This window comes from Diorhabda carinulata, chromosome 2 (genome assembly GCF_026250575.1).
Source record: "Diorhabda carinulata isolate Delta chromosome 2, icDioCari1.1, whole genome shotgun sequence".
Classification (NCBI taxonomy): domain Eukaryota; kingdom Metazoa; phylum Arthropoda; class Insecta; order Coleoptera; family Chrysomelidae; genus Diorhabda; species Diorhabda carinulata.
In genome coordinates this window covers 9,863,956-9,882,494 of record NC_079461.1, presented here as the reverse complement: position 1 = coordinate 9,882,494, position 18,539 = coordinate 9,863,956, and the positions used below count along the sequence as shown (strand labels likewise).

The following is an 18,539-nucleotide window of genomic DNA, read 5'->3' as shown; positions in this document are numbered from 1 at the left end:
AAAATAGTTATTTTTATTGCTAAAAATATCAACTATAACAAAATATCAACTTCTTCTAAAAAAGTTAACATTTATATAACAAGTACCTAAACTAAAATCTGAGATCTGATAATTAATAAGGTACTGTAACAACTTCCTCGAATCAGTCAAAACGTTAAATAAATTTACTGTAGGTGATTGTAAAGTTTCACTATAACTTATAACAATGATAATAAACTAAAATAATAATAGTTAATAATATATAGTAAAATAATAATATTTCCAAACTGAGATCTAGTTACATTCATCATCACAGTTGCGATAAAATGTAATGGTAACTATTACCTGTGCACTCTACGTGAGACCAAAGTCCACATATTCCATGGCACTTGATCCATTTTTCGCCAACCTTACTTTCAGAATATACGCATACACGAACTAGTCTTCTTCATCGGATGACGATTGTGAAATCTTTCTTTCCTGGGTGTTGGTTTTTTCTTTTCCTTTATTATTTTCTTTTAGTTCAGTTAGATTTTTCTTTACCTGTTTAGTCATCAAACTCCTTTCTTTTTCTTCATGTTTGAAACAATCCACTGAACCTGTACTATTTCAGGTGAAAAAGTAAAATGTATAATTGGACTCAAAGATACCCAAATCATTTCAAACTGGCAACATTTGATTATTGATGCCATGGCTGTTGGAATGTTTACCTTTGAATCCGAGTTTGGTCTATCCGTTACAAAAAATGGTGAAAAGTCAAAGTTGTACTGAAACCTGTTTGAAAATTCGCTTGTGACTGATGCATAGCAATTTTAATAATACCTGGTATGTCGTAAATAGACATGGTCTTGCCAGGATAACATCGTATCCTTCCGTCACAAGCAGTATTTACGGAATTTTTGAATAGTGCGGAGAAAATGACAACAGAGTGATGCCATTTTCTTTGCACTAGCTTGACATGAACATAGGATAGATGATTGTCCAGCATTTGTAAGATCTTTTGTATTAGAGAGCACTAGGAAATTTCTCAAAATATTCAAAGGCTTGCACTTCACTAAAGAAAGGAGTCCCGATAAATTGACGTTCTGGGCGTCTGCAGGCGAACTCGGTGTTCATGAGCTACGTCTGCGTGTCGAGTAGGTCTCGCAAATACTGCTCTAGATGGTGTTATTTTGGGATAGTTCGGAAGAGCATCTGCCATAGTAGTATTGGTAGAACAGAGTATTCTATACTCTGACCTATCCAGGTTTCTGGTCAACTCTGGATCGCCTGTAAGTCGCATTTCTCTTCTGTATTGAGTCGAGCATCCTCAGGGTATATTCGAGAGCCGAGCTTCAAATGTGTAAGTAATACTCCAAAGATGAACGCATCTACGCCTTCTAGAGGATTTGAAGCTGTTGCGGAGTATTTGGTTTATGGTCTTGAAGAAAACTCCATGCTTTTGTGAAGCTGCCTTAGCTAATTCAACCACGTGGCTATACCTGGACAGTACCAGTCTCATTTGTAAACACAGCCTGTGTCTTTGCTGGCGCGGAAATATAAAAAAAAAGAATCGCGTTACCCAAAGCATTAACTGCACAAACAAAATGAGCCACGTTCAGCTGAAGTAACAGCTGAAACATGCCGAATGCCACATTTTGCCACAACCTGGTGCTCATATACATGTCTATCATAAACAGTTTACAAGTCATCAAAAAAAACTTTCACATTTGTTTTATTAGCCTGTGCTACGCGTACAAAGAGGGACGGGTTTCTATACATGAATGAATGGAACCATTCCTCACCAGCCATCTGATTCTCATACCAAGAAACAGGTCGCTTTATGATGCACTTAGTTATCAGATCAAATGCCAGCTTTCGTACCTCTTTTGCACCATAGGGAAAACTTTATTTTGAACAATATAACCTATGCTGAATTTGCTTTCATCGTGATTTACACCGGCTTCATCACGTTTACGAAGGTATCGTGAAAACGACATACGATTAACTTCAGGGCATCTAAAAGCAAAATTTAAAATAGTAAGTTTTTTATTCACTAATAGTGGAGTATTATTGGAACATCTTTTCGTTAGTATAAATGTCGTCATTTTATTATTAATCTTATAATACAGTGAACACTATTTACGGCTTAATAGCAAATACTGATGCGTTAAACTAAACAAATATACTTATAAAGGTCTAAAAATTTTGGATAAAGCACCCTTGCCCTTACGGCGCATGGTTAATCTGAAATCTGAAATAGGGTTAGAATTAGGCAGAGGCACTAATAGAAGGTCAAACGGTACCTGTTAATCGCAAAACGTAACTAAGAATAATCCACTACCTAAGTAATTCCTACACAATATTTCAAGTCCTACACCTATGGCCGACACTGAAATTGATCCGAACTGGACGGAATTCCCCATTTTATTGCTCTATACCTTTTTGAAATAGACTATAAACCAATGAAAATTAGTAGACATAATTACAATATCACTTTTAAAATGAAAACTGACAAAACGCAGATTTTTCTAACAAAGTGAAAAGTGTGATATGTGAATAAATAAAAACTAATGTTTCTAATGTTCTTATCTATTCAAATTCAATAAGTGTTCGGAAATCAATCAAAAGTTTAGACATAAATTCTAATGCCAAAGAGTTATTTCAAATATATTTGAGTGCCTAAAACAAGAACATGGAGATCACTCAGAAATGTTATAGATAAGGGGCGGTCGCTTGTCTTGATTTTGGGAGCCGCGAACTTCAAAACAGCTTTCAAGACGAGCCCACATAGGGCAGGGTTTATCAAATAAATATTTTCTAAGCCGCTCGTGTTACCGGGTCAACAGGTAGATTGAGAATAGTATGTTATTCACGAGTGTATAATGGTATTCACGAGGTGAAGTTTACATAAATCACCGAGTGAATAATAACTCTATATACGCGAGTAGAATATTATACTTCAGCCACGACTACTAAATATTTTTGTTGGAAAATTTTATTACCATATTAGAAACATTATTATTTTATTGTAACAAATATTTCATACAATATATTATTGTTCATTTAAACATAGTTATTGATTAATGATTCATTAAGCACTGCCGTGATTGGTATTATTAAGGTCGAGTAATCAGACGTATAATGGGTACATTATACAACAGTCGTGGATAAAAGTTTATATTTTATTTTTTCATTATATTTAGCATTTGTGATATTAATATAGAGCTACATATAATTATACGGTGAATATAATGAATACCTAAGTACAATTTTTCAACACTAAAGATGAAAATAAACTTCTACTGAAGGTCCCTCATTTATCGTAAAACACATTTACGGTGTTGTATCGACCTGGATTAGAAACATTAGAAAACATATTTGTTCTCTTTATCTCCTTTTTATCTTTACTGTTGTTAATATACGATATCTAACTTGTGGCATTGAGAAGCATCATGATGCTTATCAATCTTCATGTTTTAAATATTGATAATATTGCATAAATTCGGGTACTAATAGAAATAGAATGGGTGTTTCATTATCATGCATAAGGAGTGAACCTGATAATAGAGAATATAAAGATAATTACCATAAAATATTTACGACCCGTCATATAATATTTTTCCCAGTGATGCATACTGAACAAGTTTGCCTTTGCATTTGCATAAAAGCTCTTCATCCTTCCAAATATCGTTTCGTTTTCGTTCTAATATTTACTCAGTATTAACGCTTTTAATTAGTTCTTTATATAGTTATTGCGTTGTTTACCCTATAGAGTACACTTAATTATAATAGTATCAATGATTCAATTCAAGCATTATCGCAATCACTCCAATTGTAACATCGATGCACTATTGAGTAACTGCTTTTCGAAGACTGAGTTCCATTAATTTCTTTACCTATGTTTTATCTCCCGCTACGTGTACAGATGTTATACATTGTTGCCATGTTGTAAGTTGTTGTTAGCCCTTTAATGCATCATAAATTCGATACTTACGTATTAACTTCACAGCAGAAGTTGTGCTAAGGCATATCTGCTATGTGCCAAAAATAGAAAGAGATGAAATTCTATTAATTTTTAATTAATTATTAAATGTGCATTGTAAACAGACACTTTCAGATCCCCTCGTATTATACATTTGGAACCCGCAAATATTCTAGCATTCATCCTAAAGAAAGCACGTTTCAGAATTTGGTCATTGAAATTAAATATAAAATAAATATGTTCTGATAAATAGCACACTGATTTTTAAATTCATCTTTTCTTTGATGAATCCTTTTGGGAGACGGTATTGGTAAAATATCGGCAAGAAATATGTGACATGGGGTCACGAAAGTAGCACTGAGTGTCCAATTCTTCTAACGTATCTATTAGACTGGGCCAAATTTTTTTTTCTAACGATACTGTGAAAATATCGTTCATGATGATAAAAGAAAATTGTGGTGAAAGTTTGAGTCCTTAATAATAATATTAAGGGGTGTATTGTTACGAATATTAATTTTTCAACTTCTCAATTATCAATCTGAAACATTTTAGCGATGCGTATTCTTATATGAAATTCAATTTTCTAGAAAAAAGCTTTTTTAGTAAATTAGTATAAAATAAGCCGTTTCCTTGTAATCATGTCTTAAGCATTGATTTTTTTCCTTTTATTGCTTATTGAAGCATAGGAATTTTTCAAATAACTTAAAATTGATGAAAGTCTTGGAAAGAACTCACCAGCTATTTCTCAAAGCACATAGAAAAACATTTGAAATAAGTACTGTCGAAAGTCTTTTGCATAAGAGTTGACTGATTTATAACAATAATAAGATTTCTTCTTTTGTCTTTTTTGAAAAAAATGTAATAACTATACCAACACCATTACCACCCTAATTGAAATTAATCGTAATCCACTTGCAATGAACTTTATTTATATATTATTGAGGTGATCCATGTGATTTGACCGATTTTGAACGCTTATTTAAGAAAAAATAATTGATTAAATAGAACGCTGCCTTTCCGTAATCTTGAAAAAAAAAAATTTTTCTTAAATAAACTAATAAAATAAAACTATTCATGTTATGAGAAAATGTTTTAAATATTAATTGTAGGGTTTTTCTTATCAAAAATTTTGAGCTTTTTTAAATCTATGAATCATAAAAATTCAAATGGATACATTTGTTAAAAATTCACATTCGCGTACCAAATGTGGCTTATGCAACCCATTTGAGGTGCACCCTTTTCGAAGCCGTGGGTTGAAAAAAGTTTTAATTGATATGATATACTTGAAATCCCCTACATAATGCTTTCTTAAAAAAGTTTCTATTTTGAAAATTGACTGAGTTATTATGGAAAAACCAACTGCTTTTTTTTTCAAAATTTCAGAGCACGAATTTTGGAACATTGGAAAACGAGAAACGTGGAGCGTACAATCGAGCAACAGCTGACAAGAACGAGAAGAGGAAGAAGATATGATGTTGAAATATAATTATTCAAAATTGTTTTTTATATTATTTCCTAAATAAAAAATGGTACAACAGAACTTAACATCATTCAGTATTGAGTTATATAGCTTTCAATATTACTACCCTCAGAGGATGGTCTTTGGAGGGGTTGCATGAATCCGATTAATCATAAACTTGTTTTAGAATATCAACAGATCTACGAATAATTCATTTAAACTGTATATTACTCAAATATATGCTAAAATCGAAGATTTTTAAGTTTTTTACGATAAGGGTACCTCTAAAAAATAAAAAGCACCCTTCGGCACGGGGTAGATTTTGCATAAGTGGGTAAGTAGAGCTTAAATCCAAATTTTCATAAAAAACGACGATTAACAATTTTAACGTTTTTTACCGCTGATTCCAGGCCTAACCTTTTAGTACTTAGAATCAACATTAAAAACAAGAGCACGCCACTGAACATTTTAACTTACATTGTTTAAAATAAATAAAAATTTGCTAATAACATAATATAATGATGAGCCTTATCAAAATGTTTTCTTATCTTAAACACATGCAGATATCAGATTTGCACTTTATCAGTATTTTAAGACGTTCAATTTATCAGTATCTTGTTTTGCACATCTGAACACCTACATTTTAAACTGATATAATCAGGAACAATTCAAAACATGTCGTTTCTAGTAAATTTATTTGGTGGCAGTAAAAATAAAAAGCAGAAAGCTGAAATTAGTGAGACTATTAGATATAACCAAAACGGAGAATTTCACAATGACAATCATAACGAATCTATACCAGATGCAGTATTTGTGAGAAAATTTTCGTTATCTAAAAGTGGCAGATTGAAAGAAAAAAAGAGAAAACAAGTACCCGTAGCTGAGCATTTTAATATTAATTCTGACGGTGATAACAAACGGACTGAAACTGTGCAAAAGACTAATTAGTACAAGTACGTAATTTAGGATATCGAATTTATAAGTTAATTAAGTACTCGTTATGTACAATAAGTAAGAGAACTTTTTTAATCTGATCATTATTATAGTAACTTTCTATTTTTGTTGTTGTGTATTGTGATTTAATCAACAAATTAACTTTATTGTTAATCAAACTTCATGTCTACATCAGAAGTGTTTTATTTTATACGTCAGTTATGGAATATATTGTGTGGATCAATCATACTGCTATTATCTAACGAAAGAATTATTTGTTCTAGATTTTTCATAAAATATTTCAACGAATGTATAATTTACACACTTTAGGAAATAGAATAAGATTATTTTTATTAGGAATGTTATTCTAACCTTTTTTTGTGAAATTCCTGCATGAAAGTGATTTACTCTCAAGTTTTATCAACTATCTGTGATTGATGATGCTATTCATGTAAGTGGTTTGAAACAAGTTATTTCAAAAATGTATGTTGTTTATTATTAAAATATATATATTTCTAGCTATTGTAAAACAATATAAAATTTAATATATTGAAGGTTAAACGTTATTTTAATACAAATAATTGATTAGAAGAGTACCTACAAGAATAAATCAATGTGGGATTATAGATATTATGATAGATATTATATAAATCAGATATTTAAAATAATAATACAAAATAACAATTCACTTAATGTATAATTAATCAATAACTTCTTTTTCCCACAAATATACAGTCAATAAATTATTATAAGAATAATTTCGCTGTATAAATTTAACTACAAGGTGGGACATATAAATTTTTGAAATTTTGAAATTGCTAATGAAAAACATTCTTGAAACCTTGCCCTTAAGAAAACTTTTCGACATATATATATATATATATATATATATATATATATATATATATATATATATGCATCGCAATTGTAGTAATTGGGACGCTGTCTACATAGGGCAAACATCTCAGTATTTAGAAAATAGATTAAGAGGTCACCAATACGATAAAAAAATAGAACTGCATTAACGAACCATGAAATATCAAAAAAAAAACATAAATTCAATTATAAAGATTCAAAAATTCTCGAAACGGAATTGTATTTTGAATCTTATGAAATTAAAAATTTATACAAGCTTTAATTCTATTCAAAACCACCTAAAATCTTAATTAATTATTTCCCAGACGATGAATACATAAGTATTCGAAAGCTTGGAAAATATATTAAAGTTAATCCACTTTGGTGTTTCATTGCCACGTTCCCAATATAGGAACTACTCATAATAAAGTTGGCAAAGACTTCGTTACAAATCATATACAGGGTGGCCCATTAGTTCAGACATTTCAGCCTTCCTTTATCTTCGTACTTACCAAACAAATTTAGTTTCTTCTCACTAATAATGTTTACTAGGCAGCATTTATAGTGCACCAATTTTCGTCAAATCTTCCTATTTTTCGCTCCAACTTAGCGACGTCGCAATTTATGGGAAAAGAAAAGACAGGGCTAGATGCAGAATTTTGCGATAAATTCGATGATAAACAAATATACAGGATGTCCTGTTTAAAAAAACTTTACTTCATGTTATCACGCTTAGGCTGAACACCCTGTAGGTATACCTCAAAATATTTTAGAAATGTGTATCTGTGCAAATATAACAACTTTTATTGAAAATTTTTTTTGTATATTTTATCTTGAGTAAGTGATTGCACTTCCACACACTAATGGGCCATCCTGTATATATATACAGTATATATGCTACCGTAAAAGTTATAAATTCGGTGATTATATAAACTTACCGGTGATTATACATCACCACTGATTTGGTGAATATTATATATTTCATAGTTATCGGTTAGTTTATAAATTCCCAACTAATGGAGAATGTGATAAAAGTTCCTAACTTTAGAAAAATTCGTTCAGTTTGCACAGCTGCTTGACGGTTAACAATCACGTAATTCCAGAAGTAGTTCTAATTTCGTTGCATGCAGACGTTTTTTCGCTATCCTCTCGTGAAAAATGGAACATTGAATAATGGCTAATATGCTTGAGGGCTTTAATTCCAAATTACTTAATATTATGTTTACTAAGAAAAAAACTGTCGTTAGGTTAGGTTAGGTTACTACTCAGAAAAACCTGCACTTTATTCTACTGGACAATAAGCGGGATTCGTTGATTTAAATCTGATTATCCATTAGTGTTGAAAATGATGCTATACTTATAAAAGGCGTAGCTTATGGCATAAAATTTACTATATTTTATTATACAGTTTAAGATTTGTATTACTTCAATGATATAAAGTAAAGAATAACTATAAACTTGAAGATTTGTTAAAAAAATCCGATTCAAATAAAAAAAATTACGAACACTGCCAATATGTCATGATATTTATCACATTTCCCATCACCCCTTTTATAAGATAACCGGTAAATTTGATGAATATGAAATAATTTATCATATTTTCCAAATTCAGTGATAGTTACGTATAATCCCCGGTAATTTTATAAAATCACCGATTTATCAATTTTACCGCAACATATATACTATCAATAAAGTAACTTCTTTTACTGAAAAAATTCTTTGGAGATATTTCACAAAACTTTTCGAAAATTATGAATCTAAAGGAAGATATAGTGAACGTTAAGGAGCACGATAAAATTAAGTAATGAAATAAATACAGAATGTTCGAAACTGCGTGTTTTTCTCAAACTAAAAATAAACGACTATCATCCGAAGAAATACAAAGCATTTATCCACAAGAAATAATTGCATCATAAAAGCTCCAAATGATTTATACTTCATAACAAAGGTAACAAATATATATTACATAAAAACTATATAAATTTGAACTGCCCAAAGAATTTGCAGGTTGCATTGATCATAATTACATAATGAGTGCTTATCATAGAAATGAAATGCACTACATGAAATGGGAAGGCATTCAATATCTTGAATCAACACTCCTAATCGCTATACCCAACACTAAAACAAAAAGTATTATTAAATTTGCAGTGTCTCGTAATTTCTACAAAATATAAAAGAAGTATTTGGAAATTTGGATTCATATATGGGAAAACAAGTTAGTCTTAAGTGACACGGGAACTAGAGGAGCACATCGATAGCAGAAGGATGATTCTATGAGTAACAAAACGAATACGGCATCATTATTAAATATAATTGCACTAATAATGATATTATTATTTTTATCAGAAAGTAAATTTAATTATTTGTACCTATGTTATGTTGATATAATATCCGTTTTGTTTTTGCTGGTTTTGTTATAATGACAATGTTTAATTAATGATTAGAATAGGTTGAGTAAAAATAAAATCATTACAATCTGTTTAATTATTTTTTTTTCAAAGTGAGACTTTTTCTTTGTATATTCGTGGAAAAGTATAGTCTTCTACTTGCGTAAAATGGCTATTATTTCTTCATAGATAACCTAACAGTAACTATGAATCAATATGGTTGCTTGGCAACCTTCAATAGCATTACAATACTAACTTTGGTATGATATTAAATTAATGAAGTGTAAGAATATCATCATGAGTATAGGGTAAGCAAATATAACGATATAAAACTATCACACAATATATTAATGTCAATTATTTAACTTACATAGAACAACGACACTCTTAAATTTACCCTACTCTTATTATTTTGGGAATGATTGTGCTTCCATCTATATATACTTGTTGAACTTAAGAAATGTTTTATTTTGTTAGATGGCTCTTTGTAATACATAGATTATGTATTACAAAATACAATAAAACTGAGTCTTTTTAGTAAAATTATATGTTCATATTATCTACATCAATGCAAGTTTACAAGCGAGGCTTCTATAACTTTAAAGCTTCTTACCAGTTTTGGAATACTTTCTTAAAATTGATGCCACCATTCGAAAATAAAACCAATTTTTTTACATCAAGATGATCATGTGAAGTGAATTTTTTGGTCATATGTCTTCCTCTCTTAAAATATCCAACTGGAAAACAGTGCTTGTCACAACGTGATTCATGACAAAGCGATGCCCTTCCTTAGTTCAATTATTATACAAGCCCGCCGAGGACTTTTATCACCAATTAGGCGTTACAACTACTCAAGAATTTGTTGATCACTTGAACTCACTTAAGCTGACCTCTAAATCATATCTCTCATCTGTACTACTATTTGTTCTTGGAAAACAGCGATCAAACTACAACCAGAGCTTATTACTTAAAAATGGTGGTCAAAATACAGCTCTTAGTCCTATAGCTTCGTGGCATCTCCAAATATACAAAGTGGCTTTCATAAAACAAATGATTTGAACAATAGAATTTTTATATTCATTTACCTTAGGGATCTCAAAATTTCAAGATGGCTAGAAGCTTTTTATGAACAAAATAACGATTTGATAACTCTACCAGGAAATGCAGTTTTGTCGGACATAAATGGAGATGGGAATTACAATTTAATTATAAATGACATAAAATTAGATAAAAATAGAAGTAGAATGAGAATATATAAAGGAACATCTTCATCTGATTTTCCATTACCGGACGTTCCCAATTCGATTATTTCATTTTATACTGATGAACTAGAACCAAGAATACCAGGTAAATCAAGAAATGTTTTGTTTTTGTTAAATAATTTTGTAAAGGTATTTAACTAAGTACTGCGCATTAACCAGAGCGCGAAAGTCTGTCTTATCCATTAGTCCGAGAATCAACTCTGTAAGTTTTGTTTACATAAGGGTTGCAAGAAGTACATGAGACTCCTTAAATTCCGTGACTGGATCTATGAATTATGCTGAATAGGGTAGTTTTTTGAGTGATAATCTGACAATTGGGGAAAACAAACAAATTATGAATAAAAAATTATTAGTATCACAATGCCATTCGGCAAGATATGCATAGAGTTTATTCCCTTTCTTCTTTTAGTTAGTTCATTAGAAGCTCAGCGAGCAATTGGCATCCGTTTGCTGCCATTTGAAAATTCAGAATTTGTTTTGGCTATTGTATAAATGAGTGGGTAGAAATGAACTAGATACACGACTCGCAACTGGACACAATGTTATGTTAGTTGATAGTAGATCTTACACCAGCATTTGAACGATTTCGTACTTACCCTAAATTGCATTATACGACTTTTTTTTATTTCCCTAACTTGATTAAAGGATTACTAAGAATGCTTTATATCGTGAAATTAATGTTGAAATTATTGTTGAGTTGAATTAGAGTAAAGGTCGGAACACACCTATCATGCATCCTTTCGATTCGACTACGATCATACAGTCGGACGAGTGTCTGAGAGGGTAGTAGGTAGTAGAATTTGAACAGCGTAGTTCACAAGTTTCCGACACGTGTTCATGACATTCTCACATGACTCCGATCGTACAGTCTAGTCGTTTAACGGCTCTAGGATGGATGTCGGTTGGAATTTACATATTTTTAAGTTATCGCAATATTTTTTTACTAAATTGGCAATAATGTCGGGTAAAAAACCGGAAGAACTTATTGATGAACTGAAGAAGTAAGGAAAGTAAATTAGTATTTTACCTCAAAAAACTGCCAAACACTGACAAGAAGTAATTGCTTGTCTAAAATATGAACCTTGCTTAGACAAAGTTTCTTGGAGTTCCAACAGGTTAAACGCCGGGGCTGTCGCAGTTATCTTTACATAAATAATTTGTTTTTTATTTTTAAATTAATCATTGTTATTGTTTCGATTTTAGCAATTGCAGTGGCTTGTGGTTGCAGTTTATATATTTATAAAAATAACAAACCTTTTTATAAATTTCAATTACCAAAATGTCAAGGGTTACCCGAGGAAATCGATGCTTGGAAAAAAGTGTTCGATGTTAAAGCCGATATATCTGACCAAATAGTCGATGAATTAGTTAAAGACCTCTCTGCTTTGCCTTTTCAATCACTAGCTAACAGGTAAGTTGTGTGAATTAGTATTAAAATTTCCCATGTAGGTGCCCCCAGACTTGAACGACGGGGCTTAGCTTGGGCAACGCTGGAAAACCCGGCCTTGGCAATTTAATAATGGCCCAAGCCTCGTTGAAGTCTTGGTAACTTAGCCCCGGCCATTCTATAGTCAGCCAAGCCTGGCTGAAATTTAACCTTACATCGGCCATCCCATAAGCACTCAAGCCTGGTTTGGTAGAACTCTGAATAACTATTTAAAGTTTTGTTCTAACATCTTATCCATAATAGATATCTTAACATTAAAAGTAATATTTTTTTATGAATAAAATCCTTTTATGCATAAATATTTAACTAATATTTATATGTACATTAATTAGTAGAGTACATTAATAGAAATTTATCATAAAACTATAATTGTATTAACAATATATTAAAAATCTATTTTTACAAGCAACCAGCCCCAGGGTTGCAGACTACTCTTGGGTTTATCTAAGCAACCAGGCTTGCAAACCAAGCGAGAAACATTGTTATCATCCCAGAATCCCACCAAGCTTGGGCCAATAATGGCTTCCAAGCTAGGGTCAGAATTATAAATACTAATCACAATAGAAATCAAACTTTATAGTATTACATACTGTTCGTCTACATTTTACCACCATTTTTTAATGTTACATTGTTACATTGTACGTTAGTTTCCATGACAATATATTTTAACTTTACACAAAAGCAGATTTTTCAGTTAATTATTAGAAAGTAATAATTCCTATATTACCAAATCCCTTCACATTTCTGTATGTATATATTCAAAATTGTACCTAGATTTATGTCAAAAAATTTTACCTAACCTAACCACAAATGATAGAACAAACATAAAATAGTTTTCGAATAAAAATTGATGCTTCCATTCCGCTATTTTATACTGGAAAACTCATTTTGTCAGAGGCTCTTACAAATAATATTTAACAAAAATAAGTTAATTCAATCAATATTACTATTAAAGAAAGACGAGCTTGCATAATTCCTAGTTAAACTTTAACCCGCAGCCATTTGACTGCGAAGCGACGACCTAACCACACAACCGTTATGCATTTATATAATAAATCGTTGAGCAAAAATTACATAAATATATGAAATTATAGTTATTTAATATCATTCAACAGTCAATAAAAATTAAATCGCGCTAATGCTATTAATATAATTTATAATCGTTTGCATATTTTTTATAAATATTACTTTTATTAGTAATACCATCTTTTAGTGAAATTATAAATTATTCCATTAAGTTGATCAATTCTAACGAGAAAGTGTGCGAAATTAAATATTAGTACTTAAGTTGATTAAAAGATAACAGACGCATTAACCAACAATGGAAGTTAAGTAAAGTGTAGTAAAAAATGGTTGGAGAGAATTTCATGGTTATGGAGATTAGAGCTGATATGGCTTAACTCTCAAAAGCGAAAAATAGTATAGTTCAAAGACTTTCCACAATAGCGCTCGCTGACAATTCGGAGACGTTCTGAAAAGGGAAAATAGTTATTAAATTAGTTTAACAAAGTAGAACACTTCTGCTTTCAATTCCATCATTTAAAATTCCATATCAAGTTAAACGCAACAGTGAATGACAATTTTTGGAAGGATTTTAGTAATTTAAGTATATTTTGACTGAAATTGCTGTATAATTTAAAGCATATAATATATGAAATTAAATTTGGGCAATATTTTCTACTTTCCATGAAACTAAATGGCAAGTCTTCCAACGCAACCATTTCAAATTAAACTATCAACTGCCAATGATTTCAAAAATTCTCGGCAATTTTCGTAATAAAATACAACACTACCCTGTATATTAAATAATTAATTAAAATTGTTTAAGCTTGTTCATTCAAATTTTGTTAAAGGGTTTATATAATAATTTGATATCTTAATTTAAAAATAATACTTTATATGTATAGAACAAGAACTGTCACTATATCATTTATGACAATTTCTCAAATTTGTAAGCGAAGAAATGCTTTGAAAATGACGCCGCTACGATCTAAACAAATTTACTAATCTTAATACAGTAGCGCCATCTCAAAGTTTCACAATGATACGGACACTTTTACTTACAGAGTTCTTCTTACCTGTACCATCGATATTTATGATGAATGTATGTAAATTAGAGGTAAAGACAACAATCTGTGTGAAAAAATATCAGTCGAAATGTGTTAAAAAGGGTGGCGCCACATTAGCATCAGGGTAAATTTCTTTTAGATTATATTTACTATAATATTTTGTAGAATGTAAGTCAATGAAATTTTTAATAATGAACTGCTTGAGTCAAAAATAGTTTTTTAACTCGGCATACTTCAATTCATCTAAAATTGTTACATTTATATCAAATACCCTTTGTTTACACCGACGCCAATTGGGAAGGTTTTTGAACTGTATTTTCTAAATTTTCTCCCATATGAGATACTCCCCTGTTTAAGATCTCAAGAAGTTTTAACGACCAACAAATCTAGAATACCGGATATTGTTAAAAGAATTAACGTCAACGATATTTCCAAGGAATATCCTATAACTTGTATGGATACATTGAACCGAAATTCGAATGATAAGGACGATGTTTCATGTCCAGTAATAGCTACAGAAGCAGGAAACATATACATTCTGGATCCTCAGACCTTCAACATTTTGCATCAGGTACGTTTTTATTGCTAGATATTTGAAATTATTTTGATACAAAAACAATATATTAATTTTAACAAAATGACGCCGAAAATGAACTGCGAATTTTTGCTTATCTAAAACTAGAATAATTCTCAGAATTATTCAATAAATAGAAGATATGAAGTTTTTAGAAGAAAAAGAGGTATGAAATCATAGAAAAAGAATGCCGGAAAGCTGAGTAAAGTTTCTAAGGATATCTAATTCGACACTATGTTTTAGAAGGAGTTCAGTAGATGTGGGGTAGATCTAAAAGAATATAATATGTGACTTGGTATTACTTTGGAACAATCTGTACTTTTTTCACATTTCACATAGTTGAAAATTTTAATGTGATAAGATGACAAGCTCTAGTCCTGAATCTTCTTAACTGTAAGATATCGCATTCATTTAAACAATATCCCCAGGTGCATTCCACTAAGCAATCATGACAATCACGTTCACTTTCCCGTTACACTAAGTTCAGAGCATTGTAATAGTTAACCCAAGTGGAATGGATTATGAAGCGTTTTGACCATTGGGTGAATAATAACAAATGGCAAAAAGAAAAAATAGTAAAATATTTGAGAATACATCACAAGAATCTTTAAAAGTATGTTATAGTATTCCGTTCTGCATCAAATAATGAGATAGGTTGTCGTAGCTGCAATATTTGTTGCTTTGTAAATTTCCCTAATTCCTCCAACGCTCACTTCGACCAACCTCTTCACGTGGTTCATCGTGAACGTTAATTATGATTTCATTAGTGAGTATTCCAGACGCTGTGATCACTTGGTGTAAAGCACCTACATGTAATTTTAACGGTTGATGTGTAAACAGGTGATTTTGAAAAGCGTGTAAACTTTCTACTGGATAGCAAAAACTAGTTAAAACATCTTATTTTTGGTAAGTACATTTTAGTAAGATTGTAGTCAAATAATATAGAAACGTATCCACATTTAAAAAATATATCAATATTTAAGTGAAAGAAATATTAGCACGTGGAAGTAACATTGGTACATGTCCCAAAGTTAGACAGCAAACGCAACTTCTGGTAGCCTGATGTTTGAAGTTCCAGTTTTTTACAACATACAAGAAATTAAATGGAAATCGATATTCCTGTAATGCTGCCAAAGAATACCAAATATTACAAAATATTCTGTGGAAAGCACTTCCGTAGATCTAAAAAGCCGAGGGTCTTGTGGACGAAAAAGAACAATCATTTGATTTGATCCAATTGCTTTATCTGCATTTGGTTTTTGAATTACAACTAAAGTTTTAAAAGTATGTTTTAAGAATTAAGTTAAATAGGCACGGGCCAGAACTTAATCTGGAACGTTCACATGCTCGCACTACCACAGACGAAAATACTATAAATGAGTACAATGATAAACTGAAAAAGGAGTTGGAAGGAGTCCCGCCAATACTTACTATTACAATTAGACCAACAATGATTCAAGCAAATGAAAAATTATTACAAAATATGAAATCAAATATCCAGAGAAGGTCCGCAACTCTTCAAATGCATGCACTTCCCTTATACTATGTGGAAGTGTTAAGGGTCAACTTGCTCTAGTATATATAAATTACAAAGCCCACAAGCTTTGATCAATCTAGACAAAAGATGGCCCTTGGAATGTCCATTATAACCGTACCAACAATGGAATCGATTTTCAAGGTTATGAGGATTGGTTTACCAATTTAATGCTTTAATACGGGACAATCTTAGTCTATACCTAAATGTGAAAGTAATCAAACAGTGAGAACAGGTAAATAACGTAAGATTTGTTACATCACCCCCAACCACACACATCTCCTCTAGCCCTTGGATGTAACCTATTTTCACCCTATGAAAATACACTGGAGGCAAATAATGAATGACTGAAAAAACATGGCCAAACGATGTCGGTTTTGTGGTATACTATAAAATAAATTTAAATACTTTAATGATAAAATTAAAAACGCGAAGCTGAAAACTGTGAAATAGATTGAAGTCATCCTGAACCAAGGACTGTGTTTACTTAGTAGACAAGACAAGAGGACAAAAAAAATTAATATGCACATCGGTGAAATACTGTCTATTATCTCGCCTGCTTGCCTCCTTAGTTATCAATTCTCAGACTCGACTATAACAAACATTTTTTCGTTATTAATACATTAATAACTATTATTGTATTGTGTCATATCCATATAACTAATGCAATTTATTGATTTATCAAACCACCATTTAACAATTAGCCACTGATCTTGCCATATGGTTCTTGAAATTTGAAATTGTAGTTCACAAATAAAAAGAAAACTTAGATAGGTAAAAGAAGAAACTTAGAGGACAGAAATAATTACATAGATAATAATTAGTATTAATTACACAAAAAATACTTGTGTTCTATTTGTGATAACAAGTTTCTCATATCTTTCACTGATTTTATGTATTTGTAGGCAAATACAGACAGAACTAAAGTGATTCCTTTCAGTATAAAAGCAACAGGAACGTTCAACGTGGACTTTAGAATCATGATTGCTTGTAGGCAAGGCCATATATGCGTCTTGAGAAGGAATTGGCTAGAAGGTAAAAACATAATTCAAATGAATTCCAACATAGTCGATTTCGTTATTTTGCCCGAAGACAATTTTATTGTGGTTGCTACTACGGATAAAATGATCAATTGTTTCACTAAGCGGGTAGGTTTCATAATATTCAACATATAATTCAATTAAATAATTCCATTTTCAATCTATCTAGGAAAAACTATATTCCCATAGTGCAGTCATAGAATTATATCAGAGAGTGGAAGAGCAGATTTATTTATAATTATTGTTCAGTTAGAGTTTTGACACTCTCGTGAATTTTAAGGATTTCTGAATTTATATATTAATCTATTGGTAAATATCATGGTTTATACTCAAGACCTTTTAATATCAAGCTGGTTCTTTCTTCAGTTCCACTTACTGCTTTATATTTTTAAAACAAATGAAATATTCTCAAAAATAATAAAAATCCAATTTTTAATTAAAAATATTTATCATTTCTCTGATAAATTTTGAAAAAAAATGCCTTCTGGCACAAAACATATTAAAGTGATTGAACACTTTTTAAATATTTCTAAAGAACACACACTACCTCACAAACTATGTTTGGAAAATGAATCTTTGATAACAATATGACTTCACGCTCCGTTTATATATTTCCTAATATAACATAAGAAAAAGTAGAACCAGAGAGAGAAATCTAAGAACGTGAAAAGAAAGATGGGAAAACGAGACAACTACAGCACAGTGGACAAAATTCCTTTTAGTTAATATCCGTGAATGGGTAGACTGTGAACAACTCACTACTGACTTCTTCCTAAACCAAGTTTTGTCAGGACAGAGGGTGTTCTGCGTTTATGCAAAGAGATTTGGAAAAACCGACATAGAATATTGCGTATATTGCCAATTAATAGATACCGTGGAAAACACTATTTTCAATTGCAGCAAGTGCGAGAGACAGAGGAAACGAAGCATGCCGAGAACTGAATCGCCAGATAACACACGATAACCTTAAACAACAATAACAATGATTGGGAGCAAAAAAACTAGGAGGTAGTGCAAACGATGATAAGGAATA

At 31.0% G+C, this 18,539-nt stretch overlaps 1 protein-coding gene and 1 long non-coding RNA gene across 4 annotated transcripts in view; one reads left to right on the top strand and one right to left on the bottom strand.

Annotated features, from left to right (window-relative positions):
• Nucleotides 1-3,824, bottom strand: LOC130903829 (uncharacterized). The gene is made up of 2 exons (XR_009060784.1): nt 3,548-3,824; nt 1-1,977 (listed from the first exon to the last, which is right to left on the bottom strand). It is a non-coding gene; the product is annotated as an uncharacterized LOC130903829 (long non-coding RNA).
• A 2,176-nt stretch (nt 3,825-6,000) lies between these two features.
• The window catches only part of LOC130903359 (Bardet-Biedl syndrome 1 protein homolog), a 40,016-nt gene continuing 27,477 nt past the window's right edge, over nt 6,001-18,539 (top strand). The window contains exons 1-6 of one of the 3 annotated variants that reach the window (XM_057815429.1): nt 6,001-6,355; nt 6,620-6,786; nt 10,671-10,927; nt 12,046-12,253; nt 14,716-14,929; nt 17,372-17,614. In XM_057815429.1, coding sequence (XP_057671412.1) covers nt 6,773-6,786; nt 10,671-10,927; nt 12,046-12,253; nt 14,716-14,929; nt 17,372-17,614 — 936 coding nt within the window. In that variant the 5' untranslated portion in view covers nt 6,001-6,355; nt 6,620-6,772. Of the gene's footprint in view, nt 6,787-9,793; nt 9,889-10,670; nt 10,928-12,045; nt 12,254-14,715; nt 14,930-17,371; nt 17,615-18,539 lie in introns of those variants that run through there. The other 2 variants (XM_057815427.1, XM_057815423.1) reach the window with 2 other exon arrangements.